Source organism: Narcine bancroftii, chromosome 1, assembly GCF_036971445.1.
Source record: "Narcine bancroftii isolate sNarBan1 chromosome 1, sNarBan1.hap1, whole genome shotgun sequence".
NCBI classification, from domain to species: domain Eukaryota; kingdom Metazoa; phylum Chordata; class Chondrichthyes; order Torpediniformes; family Narcinidae; genus Narcine; species Narcine bancroftii.
In genome coordinates, this window is record NC_091469.1 from 291,358,902 (window position 1) to 291,378,801 (window position 19,900).

At 45.5% G+C, this 19,900-nt stretch overlaps 1 protein-coding gene across 8 annotated transcripts in view; it reads left to right on the forward strand.

Annotated features, from left to right (window-relative positions):
• The window catches only part of mrvi1 (murine retrovirus integration site 1 homolog), a 123,216-nt gene extending 103,433 nt beyond the window's left edge, over positions 1 to 19,783 (forward strand). For 6 of the 8 annotated variants that reach the window (XM_069903771.1, XM_069903777.1, XM_069903787.1 and 3 more), the window contains 4 exons: positions 7,430 to 7,542; positions 7,978 to 8,094; positions 9,812 to 9,940; positions 11,497 to 11,986. In XM_069903771.1, the coding sequence (XP_069759872.1) occupies positions 7,430 to 7,542; positions 7,978 to 8,094; positions 9,812 to 9,940; positions 11,497 to 11,743 (606 nt within the window). In that variant the 3' untranslated portion in view covers positions 11,744 to 11,986. Of the gene's footprint in view, positions 1 to 7,429; positions 7,543 to 7,977; positions 8,095 to 9,811; positions 9,941 to 11,496; positions 11,987 to 19,633 lie in introns of those variants that run through there. The other 2 variants (XM_069903801.1, XM_069903808.1) reach the window with 2 other exon arrangements.
• Positions 19,784 to 19,900: the final 117 nt, after the last annotated feature.

A 19,900-nucleotide genomic window follows, 5' to 3' on the forward strand; every position in this document is an offset into this window, starting at 1 on the left:
ATGGAGGAGGCAACACCCAAAGGAGAAGGAATACTCATATTATTCGAGTAGACATAAAACATACTCAAGGATTGACCTGTTCCTGTTGTCAGCCCATATCCAAGGAAGGGACAGTTAGGAAAACGAAATATAAAGCTAGATTGTTATCTGATCATTCACCCCTGTTATTAGCAATAGAACTGGAGGACATCCCACCAAGAACATATAGATGGAGATTAAACTCCATGCTACTTAAAAGACAGGAATTTAGAGAATTTATTGAATGCCAAATTAAAATGTACTTTGAAATAAATACGGAATCAATGAAAGACAAATTTATATTATGGGATGCAATTAAAGCCTTCATTAGAAGGCAGATAATAAGTTATGTAACTTCTGAAGAAGGACTACAATCAATAAATAGAACAGTTGGAAAGGGAAATAGTAAGTACAGAAAAGGAACTAGCAACAAGGGAACATACAACAAAAAGAAGAGAATTGGCGGACAAAAAAATAAAATGTGAAACATTACAAACGTATAAGGTAGAGAAGAACATAATGAAAATAAAGCAGAAGTATTACGAGCTAGGAGAAAAAAACGCATAAAATACTAGCCTGGCAACTTAAAACAGAACAAGCTAAAAGAACTGTATTGGCATCAAGGAAAAAGGACAAACAAATTACATATAATCCAATGGAGATTAATGAGAAGATTAAGGAATTCTATGAACAATTAAACCGAACTGAGAACAAAGGGAAAGAAGATAAAATAGACGAGTTTTTAGCTAAAATTGAACTACCGAAATTGTAAGGAGAAGCGAAACAAATTGATAAAACCATTTGAAATAGAGGAAATACAGGATATATTAAAAAAGCTACCAAACAATAAAATGCCTGGAGAGGATGGACTCCCAATAGAATTCTATAAAACATTTAAAGAGTTATTAATTCCTCCTCTCCTGGAAGTAATGAACCAGATAGAAGAAACACAAAACTTGCCAGATTCATGTAAAACAGCAACAATTACAGTAATACCAAAGACGGGGAAAGATCCACTAACTCCAGCATCATATAGACCAATATCTCTACTTAATTCAGATTATAAGATAAAAGCAAAACTATTAGCAAACAGATTGTCCAACAGTGTACCAAAAATAGTAAAACTAGATCAAACGGGATTTATTCAGAAAAGACGAACAATGGACAATATTTGTAAGTTCATCAACTTAATCCATGCAGTACAAGGAAATAAGACACCAACAGTGGCTATTGCTTTAGACACAGAGAAAGCCTTTGACAGGGTAGAATGGAATTATTTATTCAAAGTATTACAGAGGTTCAACCTACCAGAAAAATATATTAATTGGATTAAAGCATTATATAAGGGACCATTGGGGAAGGTGACAGTAAATGGATATGTATCGAACCAATTTAAATTAAGTTGGTCAACTAGGCAGGGATGTCCACTATCTCCCTCACTGTTCACTTTAGCAATAGAACCATTGGCAGAACTGATAAGAACAGAAAATAAAATAAAAGGGATAAAAATAAAGGTGAAGGAATATAAAATCAGTTTATTTGCAGATGACATCATAGTATACTTAACAGAACCAGAAATATCAATAAAAGAACTTCATAAGAAATTGAAGGAATATGGAGAAATATCGGGGTACAAGATCAACGCAAATAAAAGTGAAGCGATGCCGATAAATAATGCGGATTACACAGAGTTTAGAAAAGAATCACCATTGAAATGGCAAACACAAGAAATCTCATACCTAGGTATTAGATTAGATAATAATTTAGGCCACATATACAAATTAAATTATCAGCCATTTTTTTTTTAAATTTTTTATTTTTCACACCATAAATCACATTAGCCATGATATACACTTTTTCTTTTTCACACATATACAGTGACTTTTTCTCCCCCCCCCCCTCCCTCCTCCCAAGCTCATCCATTTTAGGTATACAATCTAGGTTGCATTAAACCCATCAGACAATGTTGTCATTCAACAAAATTACACCAGAAATTCTACTGAGTCCATTCTTTTCTTTCCTTCTCCTTCCATCAACTTAGGTAATGTTTGTCCCCGGTAGGTTTTCGCTATTGTATTTAATGTAAGGCTCCCATATTTGTTCGAATATTTCAATATTATTTCTTAAACTATATGTTATTTTTTCTAATGGAATACATTTATTCATTTCTATATACCATTGTTGTATTTTCAAATTATCTTCCAATTTCCAGGTTGACATAATAAATTTTTTTGCTACGGCTAGGGCTATCTTAACAAATCTTTTTTGTGCATCCTCCAAATCAATTCCAAATTCTTTGTTTTTTATGTTACTTAGGAGCTGACATTTTATCATAACATATCTCCCTGCTGGATCTATTATTTCCTCTTCTATTTTAAATGGCACATTTTTACTAATTAATATAGCCACTCCTCTTGCTTTTGAATATACGATGCTGCTGTTACATGTCCTACCCAATCTCTCTTTAATTTCTTGTGCTCCAATTCAGTTAAGTGTGTTTCTTGGATAAATGCTCTATCAATTTTTTCCTTTTTCAGTAAATTTAGTAGTTTCTTCCTTTTAATTTGGTTATGTATTCCATTAATATTTAAAGTCATATAGTTCAGTGTAGCCATTTTATACTTTGTTTATCTTCTCTTTCTGTTTTTCTATCATTACCTTTCCTCCTTTTCCATTTCTGTTTTCTTATTTTAAACTCTTTATAAGACAACATTCCTACAACATCAAACATTTTCCTTATTCTCCTATTTATATCTTCTTTATCCCCAATCTCCCCTTCCCCTCCTGAGTTGTCCTTTATCCCTTGTCGGACAACCACATCTCCCCTCTCCTTTGGGTTTGCGAATTCACTCGCAAGCGTCAACTGATTTTGCAGTGACCGCTATCCCCCCCCACCCAGCACCCCCCAGAAAAGATTTCGCTTTTCATATGTAACAAAGGTCACTCTTTTAATTCCCTCCTTATTCTCTCTATTCCATTACCTTCCCTTATTAATTCTTGTCTATACTATCTATATTTTCCTCTAAGTACAGATACATTCACGTATGCACATTGTATCTATTCACTCTTATACCTCTTTACCCACATACATATCAATCGTGATCATTTTTACTCTCATTACCCGTCTTCATCCCTCAGTCTATTTTTGTAATTGTTCTGCAAATTTTCGTGCTTCTTCTGGATCCGAGAATAGTCTGTTTTGTTGTCCTGGAATAAATATTTTCAATACCGCTGGATGCTTTAGTATAAATTTATACCCTTTCTTCCATAAAATCGCCTTTGCTGTATTGAACTCCTTTCTCTTCTTTAGGAGTTCAAAACTTATATCTGGATAAATGAAAATTTTTTGCCCTTTATACTCCAGTGGTTTGTTGCCCTCTCTTACTTTTTCCATTGTCTTCTCCAGTACCTTTTCTCTTGTAGTATATCTTAGGAATTTTACTAAAATAGATCTTGGTTTTTGTTGTGGTTGTGGTTTAGAGGCCAATGCTCTATGTGCCCTTTCTATTTCCATTTCTTGCTGTAGTTCTGGACATCCTAGGGTCTTAAGGATCCAATCTTTTATAAACTCCCTCATATTCTTGCCTTCTTCATCTTCCTTAAGGCCCACTATCTTTATGTTATTTCTTCTGTTATAATTTTCCATTATATCTATTTTTTGAGCTAACAGTTCTTGTGTCTCTATAGCTTTTTTATTAGATTCCTCCAATTTCTTTTTTAAGTCTTTTACCTCCATTTCTGCTGCTACTGCCCGCTCTTCCATCTTGTCCATTTTCTTTCCCATTTCTGTTAAGGTCATATCTATTTTGTTCATTTTCTCTCCTGTGTTGTTTATTCTTCTTCTTAAATCATTAAATTCCTGTGTCTGCCATTCTTTAAATGACTCCATGTATCCTCTAACAAGAGAAAGTATATCCTTTATCTTGCCTTTCCCTTCTTCTTCTATTTCACTGTACTCTTCCTCCTCTTCTTCCTCTGGGTTGGCCATCTGTTGTTTCTTTGTTGCCCTTTTCTTCTCTTCTTTCTTGTTTCCATTGTCTTCTGTGTTCTCTTCTTGCTGCAGGTGTTCTGCAGCTGTCGTTGCCGGCTGTGGAGATCGACTCCCCAGCTGGTCCCCCCTCCCGTCGGTGTGTTTTTTTTCATGCGCGATTGCGCACTTTTACTCGGCTCAGCGAGCCATTTTTGTAGTTCTATTTCTACTGACCTGAGGAAGCAGGCTTCTCTCTCCACAGCGGGCCTCTTCGGACAGGTAAGGCCTTTTCCTTCTTCCTCCGTTGTCTTCTCTTCCTCTCTTCTTACCGTTGATTTTAATTTTTCTTTTTTTGTTGCCATCTTCTTTCCACCTTTATACTCACGTTTCTTTAACTTTTATTTCTGTGCCTTTGTGTTTTCCCTTGTTTTTCCCGACTTTTCTGGAGAGGGCTGGAGTTCACCGTCCGGCCACTACTCCATCACGTGACTCCTCCAAATTATCAGCCATTAATGAAGAAATTTCAGGATGACTTAGAACATTGGAAAGAATTGTGTGTAGGGAGGGTAAATTGCATTAAAATGAATGTCTTCCCAAGAATACAATACCTATTTCAATCACTACCAATTCCCTTAATAGAGAAATTCTTCAATGAACTAAAGAGAATAATAATGAAATTCTTATGGAAAGGAGGGAAACCGAGGATAGCGCTAGATAAATTAACAGAATGGTTAATTTAAACAAGGTGGTTTGCAGTTATCAAACTTTTTAAATTATTATAGAGCAGCACAATTAAGGTATCTATCAGATTTTTATCAAACAAGAGAAAATCCAAATTGGACCAAGATAGAGCTAGATAAAATAGGGGAGAAGGTACCAGAACATATACTTTATAAGTGGGATGAAAAACTGGTGCAATATAGAAGTTCACCAGTACTGCACGATTTACTCAACATATGGAAGAAGATTCACGTAGAAAGGAAAAAACAAATTACCAACTACCAAAATTATTATTGACGCAAAATCAACTAATCCCTTTCACAATAGATAACCTTTCCTTTAGAGAATGGGAGAGAAAAAGAATTAAAAGAATAGAAAATTGTTTTTTCGGAAATAATTTATTATCATTTGAACAAATGAAGTACAAATATGGAATAACTCATGGTACAGTGTTTGCATATCACCAACTGAAAACCTACTTAAAGGACAAATTGAGAAGCAGACTGAGATTACCAGAAGGAAGCAGCTTTGAATATGTGATTATAGAAACAACGATAATAAAAAGATTTATAACAAACATGTACATCAAGCTGCAACAGAAGGTAAATGATGAAATAAGCTATAAACCCAAACAAAAGTGGGAAAAAGATTTAAACATAAAGATAAAAAATGAAATATGCAAAAAGTTATGCTCTGGAACTATGAAAAATATAATAAACACGAGGTTACGCATGATACAATATAATTGGTTACATAGGCTATATATCACGGCCAAAAAGTTAAATAAATGGGATCCAACATTATCAGATAGATGTTTCGCTGTAAGGAGGAAATGGGAACAACAGTACATGCAATTTGTGCATGTGAGAAAATGAAAAATTTTGGGAAGATCTAAATCAGGTATAAAATAAAATCACAAAAAGCAACATACCAAAAAATCCAGAGATCTTTCTTCTAAGTAATATAAGAAGTAAAGAATTAGGCCTCAAACTGGATGAAGCACAAAAAAGATTTATTATGATAGCCTTAGCTGTAGCAAAAAAATGTATAATGTCAACTTGGAAATCAGAAGAGAGCCTGAGAATACAGCAATGGTACATAGAAATGAATAAATGTATTCCATTGGAAAAAATAACATATAATTTAAAAAATAAAGTCACATTATTTGAACAAATTTGGGAACCGTACATGGAACACAACAGAGAGGGCCTACCGCGGACCTCCACCCCCTAAAATGATAGAATGAGAAGAAGACGAAATGAACTGATCGAGTGTGTAAAAGTAGATGACACAATTTTCTTGTTTATTTTCATTGTGTGATGACATTGTTTAATGGGTTTATTGTATTGTATATGTTGAACGTTGAGTGGGTGGGGAGGGGGTTGGGAAGGAGGGAGGGAAAGTAGGGGGGGGAAGGGGAGAAAATGCCACTGTGTATATTCAAGAGAGAAATGTTTGTGTGTATTTTAATTGATATGGTTCATAGTGTAAAAAAAAAGAAGAGTATGGGAGCTCATCCCTTTCTCCTTGTCTGAACATTCATCTCTCAACCAACACACATCATCACAAGAGTCAACTCTTTTGAAAGAGAAACACAGTTGAGGTTTCAGGTTGAAAACATCATTGCAGAAACTGCCTGACCTCTTGAGAGTTTTCAGCACTTTTAATCTTTATTCACAGCACAGGAGAAGCCAATTCAGCCATTTAAACCCGACCCGCTTCAGTTAATATCCAAATTAACCTACAATCCCATATGCTTTGAAAGGTGGGAGGAAACCGGAGCACCCAGAGGAAACCCACAGAGACAGCATATTCTGTTTTTATTTCAGATCTTCAGCATCTGCATCTTTTTCATTGTTGTTTTGTGAGGCTTGTGGATAAGTTGCTGATGACATTTTTATCACTGAGAACTGTGTTTATTTTTCAAGGAGTAAATTACTTGATGTTGGTGAGGCCCCATTTGGAGCACTGTGTTCAGTTTTGGTCACCGTGCTGCAGGAAAGATGTCGTCAAGCTGGAGAGGGAGCAGAGAGGATTTATGAGGATGTTGCCAGGATTCAGGGGCCTGGGCTACGGGAGAAGTTGAACAGGCTGGGGCTTTATTCCTTGGTGCACAGGAGGATGACCTCACAGAGGTGGACAAAATCATGAGGGGAATAGATCAAGGGAATGCGCAGAGTCTTTTGCCCAGAGCATGGGAATCAGTAAGCTGAGGGCATGGGCTTAAGGAGAGGTGGAGTGAGATTTAACAGGAACCTGAGGGGTAACATTTTTACATAGAGCGTGGTGGGTGTATGGAACGGGCTGCTAGAGACGGTGGTTGAGGCAAGGAGTATTACAATGTTGAAGAAATAAATTGGATGGATCCGTGGATAAGATGGGTGAGAGGGGTACTGGCCAAACACAGGCAGGCAGAACATGTGTGGGTGGGACATTGTGGTCCGCATGGGCAGGTTTGGCCGACTGGCCAGTTCCCACTCTGGGTGACTCTATGTCTCATTTTGTGTTAATGTTTTTCTTAGAATTTCTGGTGATGATCTGGTGAATTAAGCAAAGAGCAGGGCTGAATGGTCATTAAGTCCTTGTTGCCAAGCCTTGCGTAGGTCATGGTTTACCCAGCGTTGTCAGCTGAGATTCCCAGCAGTAATCACAGGGGCAGGTATTGTTTCTGAGACGACCAGCAATGTTGGTAACGAGCTGCCTCATCTTGTTGTACCTTAGATGGAGTCTAACAGTGCCACCAGCACCAGCAGCTCGGAGTCCAGCACCACTCCCAGCAGCTCCAGCAGAAACGGCCAGCCTTCCAGCCTGATGCTGAGCCCCCTGATTGAAACGTGAGTCCCGCACCCGGGCACGACTCGCCATCCTCGGGAAGGTTTGGGGGGAGTGTGTCTCTGAACAGCTGGTGGTGGGGATTCTCCTTCAGAAGGCAAGAAGAGTTGAATATATTAGTGGGTCAGCCCACTTGCCCATGCTGACCACAATGTCCCACCCACACTCGACCCACCTGCCTGAGTTTGGCCCGTATCCCGCTCAACCATCCTATCCATAGATCCGTCCAAATCTTTCTTCATCGTTGCAATAGTCCCTGCCTCGATCCTTTCCTGTTACAACCCATTCCATTAGCCCACCCCCCTCTGGGGGGGGGGGGTGCTACATCATTACAGTGTTGACTAGCTGGATCGCACACAAAGCGAACTTTCTCACTGTATCTCGGTTCTTGTGACAATAAGCTTGCAGTGTGAACTCAGTCCCTCTGCATCCCGCAGGAAACAGAATGGTGACAGAGAGGCGGAGCGGCTGACTCCAGATGTCCAGCAAGCCCACGTCGAGCTCACTCGCCCGGAGACGAAGGCCAAGATTGAGGAGGAGGCTTTCAACAAAGGGTGAGACTGCCTCAGCAGCGGGTGTCTGTGCAGAATATTCAGGCCATAGGAAAGTTCACTTTGTGCTGGAGCTATATAAAAACTGGTTAGGCCACTTTGGAATACTGTGGGCAGTTCTGGTCATCCATAACGGGAAGGAGGCTTTGGAGAAGTTGCCTGGGTTGGTGTATTAGCTATGAAAGAGGTTAGATAAACTTGGCTTGTCTTCTCTGCAGTATTAAAGGCCTGATAGAGGTTTATAAAAAGGATAAGTTACCAGTGTTTTTTTTTATTCCCAGGGTGGAAATGTCAAATACTAGAGAGTATATAACATTAAGGTGAGAGAGAGAAAGTTTAAAGGAGATAGGCAAGGCCATTTATGTTTTGGTACCTGGGAGAGGGAGATGCTTTGGTAATGCTTAAGAGGTACATGAGAGTCAGGAAATAGAGAGTTATGAATTGCGTGCAGGCAGCTGGGATTAGTTTGTCATGGCCAGGTAGGGCCAGTGCTAGCATTAGGCCAACTAGGCAGCCACTTAGGGCGCAGACCTCAGAGGGGCGCTGTTGATTCCAACAGCTCCGGCACCTCTGCGTCATGAATGACCAGGTTCTCACAAATGCACTATAAGCAGGTGTGTTAGTCTGGTAAGGCAGAGGGAGGAAGTTGTACAGTGTACGTGGAACGTCACATCGGGTATTACACCCCCCCCACCCCGCTCAGCCCCTAAGCCCTGTCATCAGCACCCCCCCGCCCCGGCACTTAGCCCGGCCTAGGGAGCAAAATAGTTGCAGAATACAGGGAAGCCGGGGGTGGGTGGTGGAGGCTGGAACAATAGGGGAATTTAAGAGACAGACAGGCATATGGAAGAAAGAAAAATAGAGAGTTATGAGGTAGGGAGGGTTTTGGATTTTTTGGTGGGAACATCAAAATCAGCACAAGATTGAGGGCCCATCAAGTTCACTCCGCCATTCCATCATGAGCTGATTCACCCAGCCCCACTCCCGTACCTTCACCCCATAACCTTTGATAACCTGACTATTCAGATACCTGTCAATCTCTGCCTTTAATTCACCCAATGACCTGACCTCCACAGCCGCCCGTGGCAGCAAATTCCAGCATTTCACCACTCTTTGGCGAAAGAAATTCCTCTGCATCTCTGTTTTAATCAGGCGCCCTTCAAAACTGAAGTTGTGCCCTCTTGTCCTCGACTCCCCTACCAGGGGAAACAACTTTGCCACATCATATGACCTCTTCACAACCTCCTGATCCAGGGAGGACCCCAGTCCATCCTCAGAGCCCAAGTACCTCACCCTGGGGTCATTTGTCAGATCTTCTGCGCCCTCTCCAAAGTGCTGTGCTCAGGACACAATGTTCCTGCTGCAGCAGAACCAAAGTTTATAAATGTCCACCCCCTCCCGACTTAACTACTTGTTCCCTGTGCATTAAGTTACCCAATCTTCTGTCCTTTATATATTCCCTGCTTTGCTCGTTTCCATTATCTCTAGATCTCAGTGTTCGTGAGCAATCTTTAAAATCGTGCCCTGTAGCTTCATTTACTTCATCTAATTCTTCAGAGCAAGGGACTATAGGTAATTCAGATGCCGAGATACAAACAGGTACTATACAGCAGTATCAGAAGCCCTGGCGAACAATGGTACATCTGTGAGCGATGAAATGCCACATAACCCGTTCAAACATTAGCTAACTTGTTGTAAAATGTCTCTGTCTCTCACCAAGTTACCAAGAAGGCTTGAAAGCCCAACTCAATCAGGAACAGAAGGAGCTACGGCAGGAGGTGGGCAGGGCAGAGGACGCGAGCAAGAAGCCACAGGAAGAGCCCAGCGTCGAGGAGGGAAGGAAAACCAGGTGGGTTCTGCCCTGTGTTCGTACCCCAGGAGGCATGAGCCCCGGGAATATCCCTTACACTGTCTCTGTGGTTAATGCACTGTGATTCAGACCCACCCGGTACTATTCAGAGAGAAAGAGACAGTATAATTTATTTTAAATTTAAATTTAGACATGCAGCACAGTAACAGGCCCTTGTCGCCAACGAGTCTGTGCTGCCCAATTACACCCAATTGACCTACCACCCCCGGTATGTTTCAAACAGTGAGAGAAAACAGGAGCCCCTGGGGAAAACCCACACAAATACAGGGAGAACGTACAAACACGTTGCAGACGGCACCAGATTCAATCCCAGGTTGCTGGCGCTTTAACAGTGTGGCACTAAAAGCTACACTAACCCTGTATAGGATGCAGGATCAGGAATAGGCCATTTGTCCCCTCGAGCTTGCCCTGTTCACAAAGAGAGTGGCTGATCCCATTTCCTTGCATTATATCCATATTTGAATCCCTACAAACCCATTGATCTCTGCTTCGAACACACACAGTGAGGGAGCCTCCACAGCCTCAGGAGAGGGGGTATTCACCATCTCTAACCAGAGAACTCTCTATCTCAGTCCATATTGCCTTCCCTCCCAGCTTCCATGGGCCATCCTCCCTGAACCCCCCAAACCAACATCACCCCCACCCTGACAACCCCACTCTGATCCCCTCCCCCAGCCTGATCCCACTCCACTTGGATCCCCCACTATGACCCCACCTTTGTCCCCCCACCTTGGCCCCTCCCCACATTGGCTCTTCCCCACCCTGACCCCCTACCCTGACACCCTCCACTCTGACCTCCTCCTCCACGCCACTCCATTTGCACCCCCTCACTCTGAACCTATCCCTGACCCCCCTCCACTCAGACCCCACACCCTGACCCCCCCCACCCTGATGGCCCCCTGCCACTGACCCTCCCCACCATGCCCTCTGTTCACTCCCATGGGCCCCCTCACCCTGTGCCCTGTTTGATACCTGCCCTTTGCCTACTTCATGCCCCTCAATTCCACCCCTTGCTGGTGGGGACTGGGGGGGAGCAACCCGCACATCCCAGAAACATAGTGAGTGCTGCGCACTGATTGGATGCAATTCGTAAAGTGTGTCTCCATCTTCTCCATTTCTTCCCCCCCCACTTCCCCACTCTCCTCTCTCCCCTTTTATTGTCACTTCCTCATTTCCTTTTATTCTTCTCCTTTGCTGCCTTTTCATCTTCCTTTCTCTGACCTCCCTCCCTCCATCTTTCTGTCTGTTCCAACATCTCTCTCCCTCTTCTCTCATTCTCTAAGCCAAAACCCTCCTCTCTCTCTCCCTCTCCCTCCCTCTCACTCCCTCTCTCTTCCCCTCTCTCTCCCTCCCTCTCTCCCCTCGTCTCTCTCTCTACCCTCTCCTTCCCTTTCTCTCTGTCCCTCTCCCTTCTCTATATCCCTCTCTCCACCTTCCTCTCTCTCCCTCCTTTTTTTCCTCCCTCCTTTTCTCCCTGTTCGTCCCTCTCCTCCCCCCCCCCCCCCCCCTTCCTTCTCCTCTGGCCTTTCCCACAGTAAGTTGGAAGAGGTTTCCGAGCTCGTTGTCCGGCTGTGGCCGAAGCCTTTGAAGCGTCGCAGTGTGATGTGGCTGGTGGCCGCAGCTGTGCTCCTGCTTGCTGTCCTCACCAGCATGGTCACCTCCCACCGAGAACCGTGCGAGCAGGAAGCGGGCACCCCTGGTGTGAAGGGCTTGTGTTCCTCTGGCCCCAGTTCCCCATGGCCTTTCTCACGGCTGTGGCACAAGACCCGGGCACAGGCATGACAAGGGCGATCCCTTGGTCCGAGATACCCGCGCGCTCCCCTGGTGGGGGCGGGCATTGAGAGGAGGGTGAACACGCTGGGTGCGGAAGGAAACATCCACCACTGCTGTTGGCCAAGTCTCTGACAGCGTTGGGACTGAGGAGCACTCAGAGATGTTCCATCCATCTAATGGATTCCTTGGACAAACATTTAATGGTTTATTGCTTGTCTGTGTGTTTGATCTCAGTAAATGTTAAACAGTTGAGTTGCAATGGTCTTGTTGTCCTGGGCCCTATACTGCCTCCCCTGGTCTACACTGCCCTGGTCTACACTACCTCCCTGGGGTCTACACTACCTTCCTTGGGACTACACTACCTTCCTTGGGACTACATTACCTCCCTTGGGACTACACTACCTCACTTGGGTCTACACTACCTCCCCTGGTCTACACTTCCTCCTCTGGTCTACACTGCCCTGGTCTACACTACCTCCCCTAGCTCAACATTGCCTCCCCTGGTCTACACTGCCTCCCCTGAGTCTACTCTGCCTCCCCTCTGTCTACAGTGCTGAGATAAGGGCCAGGATTGATCTCCTTGGGCAGGTGGCAGTGAGGGGAGGTCATGTGCAGGGTAGCGGTGTTGCCTATTCAAAGCACTACAGCTCCCGGTAACTGGTGCTTTTTGTACCTGACTGAGAGCAGAGGAGAAGTGCCAACAACACCCAACTAGACCAGCAGAAAGCAGTGTTCTGAACCATGCTGTTCACTGCCCACCATCAGCAGGGTGAACTCGTCTTGGAAGCAGGAGGGTTCACTCGGGTGGAACCCGCAGTATTTGGAATGTCGGGGTGACACCAGCTGTGACACATTTCAACATTATGACATCGAAACCTGGCAGAATGATCTCCCACACCCCAGCAAGCACTCCTGTGTCCACTCTTCCCTCCCCACCAATTGTCTCCTTGCCACCTACCCCTGTGACCACAGTAGATGGTCCACTTGAGCCCACACTACCATTCGGGGCCCCAAACAGTCCTTCCAAGAGAAGCAACATTTCACTTGTGAACCTGCAGGGGTCATCTACTGCATTCAATGGTTTCACTGTGGTCTCCTCTACATCAGAGAGACTGGACGCAGACTGGGAGATCGTTTTGTTGAGTACCTTGGCTCTGTCCACTGCAATAGCATGGATCTGCCAGTGACCACCCATTTCAATTCTCCATCCTATTCCCTTTCTGACATCTCTGTCCACGATCTCATACACTGCCAGACTGAGACCATCCACAAATTGGAGGAATAACACCTCATCTTCCATCTGGAATATCAACTTCTCCATTTACAATCAAACTCCCTCCCTGCCCATTTCCTTTTACCCACCTCTCTCTCTCTCTTTCTCCCACTCTCTTCCCTTTGCCTTGTCTCCTTTCACAGTGCCAAAATCAATTCTCACCTCTCCCCTAAACATATCCAATTAACACCTTTAGTCTGCTGGTCTGGACTCTACCCCACCCTTCCCTCCCATTCTTCAGTCTTTATTCTTACACTTTGCTGTTCTTTGCTTATACCTTGAGGAAGGGCTCAGGCCCGAAAGATCAGTAATATATCTTTACCTCCTGTGCACACTGCAAAACCAACTGAGTTCTTCCAGCATTTCTGTGTGTTTTTACTTCTGCGTTGGTTGACCATCTCCATAAGTTCATAAGACATAGGAGCATAAATAGCCCATTCAGCCCATAGAGACTCTCCCACCATTTAATCATGAGCTGATCCATTTTCCCACTCAGCCCCATTGCCCGGCCTTCTCCCCATAACCTCTGATGCCCTGTCTCATCAAGAACCAATCAATCTCAGCCTTAAATACACCCAATGACCTGGCTTCCACAACTGCCCTCTGACTGAAGAAATTCCTCTGCATCACTGTTGTAAGTGGATGCCCTTCAATCCTGAAGTTGTGCCCTCTTCCAGGGTTGGCAACCTTTTAATATTTAGATATACAGTACGGTAACAGGCCATTTCAGCCCACGAGTACATACCGAGGGTGTAGGTTAATTGGGCGACATGTACTCGTGGGCTGAAATGGCCTGTTACCATGTTGTAGGTCTAAATTAAAAATTGAAAGGTTGCCCACCCTTGTATCTCCCACCATGGGAAACAACCTTTCTACATCTACTCTGTCCTGCCCTTTCAACATTCAAAATGTTTCAATGAGATCCCCCCCCCCCATTCTCCTAAATTCCAACGAGTACAGTCCAAGCACTGTCAAATGTTACTCATATGATAACCCTTTCGATCCTAGAATCATCCTGTGAACCTCCTCTGAACCCTCTCCAACGTCCCCTCTTCCTTTCTTAAAAGAGGAGGCCAAAACTGCTCACAATACTCTGAGGTCTCACCAGTGCCTTATAAATCCTCAATGTCAAATCCCAAACTCTCCCGCACCTGGCACCACCTCCCACACCCAAAACCACCTCTCGCACCCGGCGCCATCTCCTGCACCTGGATGCTTTTAAATGAACACTGTTGACCATGGCTTGCTTCTCCAGAACATGAGTTGATGAAGGCTAGCACACAAGTGGGGCTGAAGGGCCTTTGTTGTGCTCCAACCATAACCCTCTCTGACTACAAGATTCAGGGCACTGTTCCAGCCCAGGAACTGACCCATTCCTGCCCAACTATTGCACAAGGAAGAGCTGAATCCCATCCAAGTGGGTCTGGGATGGCGTGGGGAGTGCAATTTGTCTTGTGTCCTGTGTGGGGATAGAGCACGCTGCTCCCTCCACCATCATTTTCCAGGCTCCCCATACCTCCTCTCTGCTATCCCTGCATCTGCAAGCTGTTCCACATGATCCATTCTCTGGTGAAAGCAGCTTCCCTTTAATTCGCAACAGTGACTCTCTTGTTCAACAGCAAAACCTTTCTTGAACCTTTCATCATCCTCTCCTCTGTTCACCTTTTCCTGGTGGTTAGAACCACTCAACTCTGGTATCAGACCAATAAGCCTCATCTTGCAGATTGCTGCTATGATAATAAGAGCAGCTCCGAGCATAGCGGACAAGGGCGCATCTCTGCTCACTGGTTTCCTGACTTGAGACATGGGGTTTGTTTTCCTCTGACTCATTAACCTGATCACTCAGCATCGGATCTTCAGCCTGGCCTGTCAGGTTCATTTCCATGACTGGGACTCAACCTCCCACTAAGTTAGCGTTTGTGCACTGGCTCAGTACGGCATGATGAAACCAGCTCAGACCTGGGTTACCTGACCAAACTATGACCACACAAACCCCCCTGTCCTCGCAGGGGAACTGACCACAAAACCTGACTGCACCCCCCCCCAGGAACTGTCCACAAAACCCTGACTGCACCCCCTGGGAACTGTCCACAAAACCCTGACTGCACCCCCTGGGAACTGACCACAAAACCCTGACTGCACCCCCTGGGAACTGACCCCAAAATCCCAACTGCACCCCTGGGAACTGACCATAAAACCCTGACTGCACCCACTGGGAACTGACCCCAAAATCCCAACTGCACCCCCTGGGAATTGACCACAAATCCCTGACCACACTCCCCACCCCCCACTCCCCAACTGACCACAAACACTCAGCCACAGGGGTAAGTTTTAAATAAAGACCACAAGGAACTGTGGAGCGTTGTGAATGGGCCTCAGCTCATCACACATGCACACACACCTCCTTCCTCTCCATCGATTCCGTCTGCAGCTCAGGGAAGCAGCCAACTTATTCATGGACCAGTCCAACCCTGATCACTCTCCTACTCCTCTCACCGTGCATGAGATCATTGAGTTTGAAGACTAGCATGACTGATTGCACTCAGAGACTTGTGAGGAGTACAAACACGCTTTTAATAGCTTACAATCAATGGCCGGTAGACATAATAGTCCTCAGGTAAATCTGAGGTAAGGTAGGAAAACTAGGGTTTTATATTGGAGTAGGTGAGAGAGGAACCAGCCATCTAAACACCACACAGACAGTGAATTCCAGTTCACTGCATAGACACACACCTCTAGATTCAAGGACAGTTTCTTTCTACTGTTAACAGATCTCTCATTGGGAAAATTATGCATCTTTTCACTGACCTTTTGTACTTGCTGTGCTAAGGCTGACAAGTGTACAAAGCCAAGTTTTTCCTCTGTATCTCAGTAAATGTTATTAAACAATTCAGTCAGTGAGGGTTGAGAGTGAGGTGAGGATTCAGGAGGACCCAGTGAAGATAGTGTGTGGAGGGTAGAGGTGGAACTGGGTGGGGGGGGGGGGGGGAGGAGGGGGTTAAAGTGGCTCCAGACCACAGGGGACAGCACTGAAGGATTGGCTGGTTGGTGGAGGGATTAGGGCAGTCATCAGGGAGTTGATGGTGTGGGGTCACCAGCAGTATCTGTAGCTACACAAGATAGTCCAACAGTGTTAAATTACCACACGATGCCAAGGCAGAAAAAGAGGTAATAACATCAAAGGATAGATAAATATACATTTAATGCAGAAAAGGGGTGATTCCATGTGCAGATGGATCTTTTGATGGCCCTGATGTGCTTTATGGTGAGGGAACATCAGGGAGGTTTTAAAACCACATAAAGTTCTCAAACCTCAAGACTGCAGAGTTCTTTACCTTATGCCCCGGGGGAGTGGTGAGAAGAGGGTTGGACCAGGGTGATGGGGTCCTGCATGATGCAGGCTCACTCTGAACTGGAGGGATCGGCAGCAACAGTAAGAGGGGATTAATTCACAGAGAGGGAGGGAGGGAGGGGTTGATGGGGCGAGGAGAGAGGGAGGTGGTGATGGGGCGAGAGGAGGGAGGGAGGTGGTGGTGGGGCAAGAGGAGGGAGGGAGGTGGTGATGGGGCAGAGAGGGAAGGAGTGATGGAGGGAGGGAAGTGGTGATGGGTCGAGAGGAGGAAGGGAGGTGGTGATGGGGTGTGAGGAGGGATGGAGGAGGTGAGGGGGTGAGAAGGGAGGGAGATGGTGGGACAGAGGGAGGGAGAGGGGGTGATGAGGTGAGAGGAGGGAGAGGTGTGGGGAAGGGAGGGTGTGGGTAGGAATGCCATTGGGAGGGAGAGGGTGTGGAGGAGGGAAAGAGGGAGGTGGTGGGAGAGGGTGTGGGGGAGGGAGGGAGCTGGTGTGGGGCACGTCCACCTGTGTACAGCAGAGGCACCCATGGAATAGTGTCACCAGAGGCCAAAAAAATTTAAAGCTGAATTAGGCACCAAAACCAGCCCAACTCCCCCTCGTCCCCTGCCCCTGTCTGTCAACCGGCCCCGGTAAAACTAACCAACCACGCATGTACGCAAGAAGAAACATGGCCATGCATGGCCTACGGATCCTGGGAAGCCACATTTGACACAGGTAAGAGTTCCCCGCCTCCTCCCTTGCCCTTTCTGTGGATTCTTCCCCTTAATTTGTACTCCATTTGGGGGTGTAGGTCCTACACCCCCAAATGGAGGACAAATTAACATCCAGCTTGAGGTAGTGCCGGACGGAGGACAGAGGGCTCAAAAGACTGGCCTAAAACCGGATATCTGGCCACCCTATACTACTAACGTGTGATTTTGGTCAAAGGTGAGGGTCCTCCAAATTAAAGTCCACCGCTGCACCTCTCTGCCCGGTCCTCTGAGCCCGCCACTGCACCTCTCTGCCTGGTCCTCTGAGCGTCCTGGTCCAGCTGAGCCACTTTTACTGCAACAATCGTTCCGCTGTTCCTCCTTTCACTTCACGACATGAAACTTCAGTCCAAAATAAAAGCAAAAATTCTTAAAAGGGGCCCAAAAACTCTCAAGTGTTCAGATTTTCCTGCGGCCTATCTCCAATTAGGTGGGAAAACAGCCCATCTGGGATCACTACGTTGGAATCCCAGCTCACTGTGAGCGGTGTAAGTGTTTGGCGGTCAGAATTGAAGCAAGGAGTTGAGTGTGGGGAGCGATTCCAGATTATGGTGATAGGGAGTGCAGGGGGTGGGGCTATGCCTGTACATATGTCCCGCACACCCCCACCCTCTCCCCCACCACTCTCTTCAATGTCCCTGCTCACGGTCACCGCTGCTGACTTTAAATCGTCGGCAGCGGAGACGGGGCACGGAGCTGGTGACATGGACTGGCATTGCTGTATGGGTTAGGCCATCCTGCCCCAGCTGTCAGGCAGCAGATTAGCTCAGTAAAAACACACCAAAAGGCTGGAGGAACCCAGCTAGTCTCACACCAATATATTGCAGATATTCCGGGCCTGAGTCCTTCTTCAAGGAATAAGCAAAGAGCAGAAAATCCCTGTGGAAGTGAGACTGGGTGAGAACACAGAGAATGAGATCAGCAGGGGGTGCAGATGGGGAGGAGTGAGAGAGACTCTCACTGAACTCCCTTCGAAGAGAGGAGGAGAGCTTCACTCAGCAGAGTAGCTCAGGCCCACAACCACCAGGAGATGACTTTCTTCATTCATCTACATGTCAAACACAGTGCAGGAATTAGGCTCTTTTGCCTATTATGTCTGCGCTGGCACTTTGAAAGAGCTCTGCAATCAGTCTTTGTCCTCCCCTCCCTCGTGATTGAACCCACTTCCCGTCGAAGAGAACAGGCAAAGAGGTGGCAGATGAAGTACAATGTTGGAAAGCTTACTGCAATACTCTCCAGTAGAAGAAATAGATGAGAGGACTATTATCAAGATGGGGAGAAAATTCAAATTTTGGAGGTGCAAGGGGACCCTAAAGGTTGAGTTGGTGCTGAAGAAGGCGAATGCAATGTTGGCCTTCATTTCTAGAGGAACAGCATACAAGGGTAGGGATGTGATGTTGAGTTTATAAAGCACTGGTGAGACCTCACTTGGAGTACTGAGTACAGTTTTGGGACCTTATTTGAGAAAGAATGTGCTGGTGTTGGAGAGGGTTCAGATGAAAGCGTTAACTAATGAGGAACTGATGATGGCTCTTGGACTGTACTCATTGGAGTACAGAAGGATGAGGGGGGCCTCATAAAGGTATTTTAAATGCTGAAGGGCCTGGACAGAGTAGATGTGGCAAGGATGTTTTCTGTGGTTGGGGAGTCTATGACAAGAGGCAACAATTTCAGGATAAAAGGGTGTCCATTTAAAACAGATGTGGAGAACTTTCTTGAGTCAGAGGATCGAGAGTCTGTGGAACTTGTTGCCGCGGGCGGCCGTGGAAGCGAGGTCATTGGGTGTATGTAAGACAGAGATTGACAGGTATTTGATTAGTCAGGGCATCAAGGATTATGGAGAGAAAGTCGGGCTGAGTGATAAAGATCAGCTCATGATTAAATGGTGGAGCAGACCCAATGGGCTGATTGGCCTACTTCTGCTCTTGTATCTTGTGACCTTGTGGTGTGTGCCTGTCCCTCCTCGTGACTGTTAGCAGGACACCTGGCGAGTGTAAATAAGACCATAACACATAGGAGCTGATCCATTTCCCCATTCAGCCCCACTGCCCGGCTTCCTCCCCATAACCTTTCGATCCCCTGGCTCATCAAGAACCCCTATAAACCTCTGCCTTAAATACACCCTGTACAGCCTTCTGTAGCAACAAGTTCCACAGATTCGCCACCCTCTGGCTGAAGAAATTTCTGCGCCTCCCTATTCTAAGATTGCTGCCCTTCTATCCTGAAGTTGTGCAAGACTGATGCCAGGTATCAGAACCAGGATCCAAGAGGGTGCCGAGGGCACTGAAGGCTTCCTGACCATGTTAAAGGTTCGGATCTGGAGCTCGGGTGGCCAATGGTTTGGACTGGAGTCTGTGTGGCTGCGGGAGGTGAATCCACAGACACTTTCTCTGTAAGGGGCGATCTGTAATTTCTGCTGGTGGCGAATCAGTTTGCCTTTCAGCAGACGAAAGCAAATTTTGTGTCATTTGTACACCTGTTTTTATTTACATGACAATAAAAGAATCTTGAATCTTGTCCTAGACTCTCCAACCCCTGAGGAATGATCCCTCGATTACCAGCTCTGCCATACTGGTGAAACTACAACTTCATCCGCTCGGAAACCTTTTACAAATGCACACGTGGCAAAGGGTTTACACATTCTTTTTTAAATAAATGGAAATATTTCCCTTTCGTCTCTGTGAGATTGTAGTGATTTCCAAGGGGGCAGTTTATCACGATGTTTGTCGTTTGCCTAGTGTTTGGTAGGTTAGCTGATGATGTGTGACTTCCTTTTTCCTGTCACCCAGG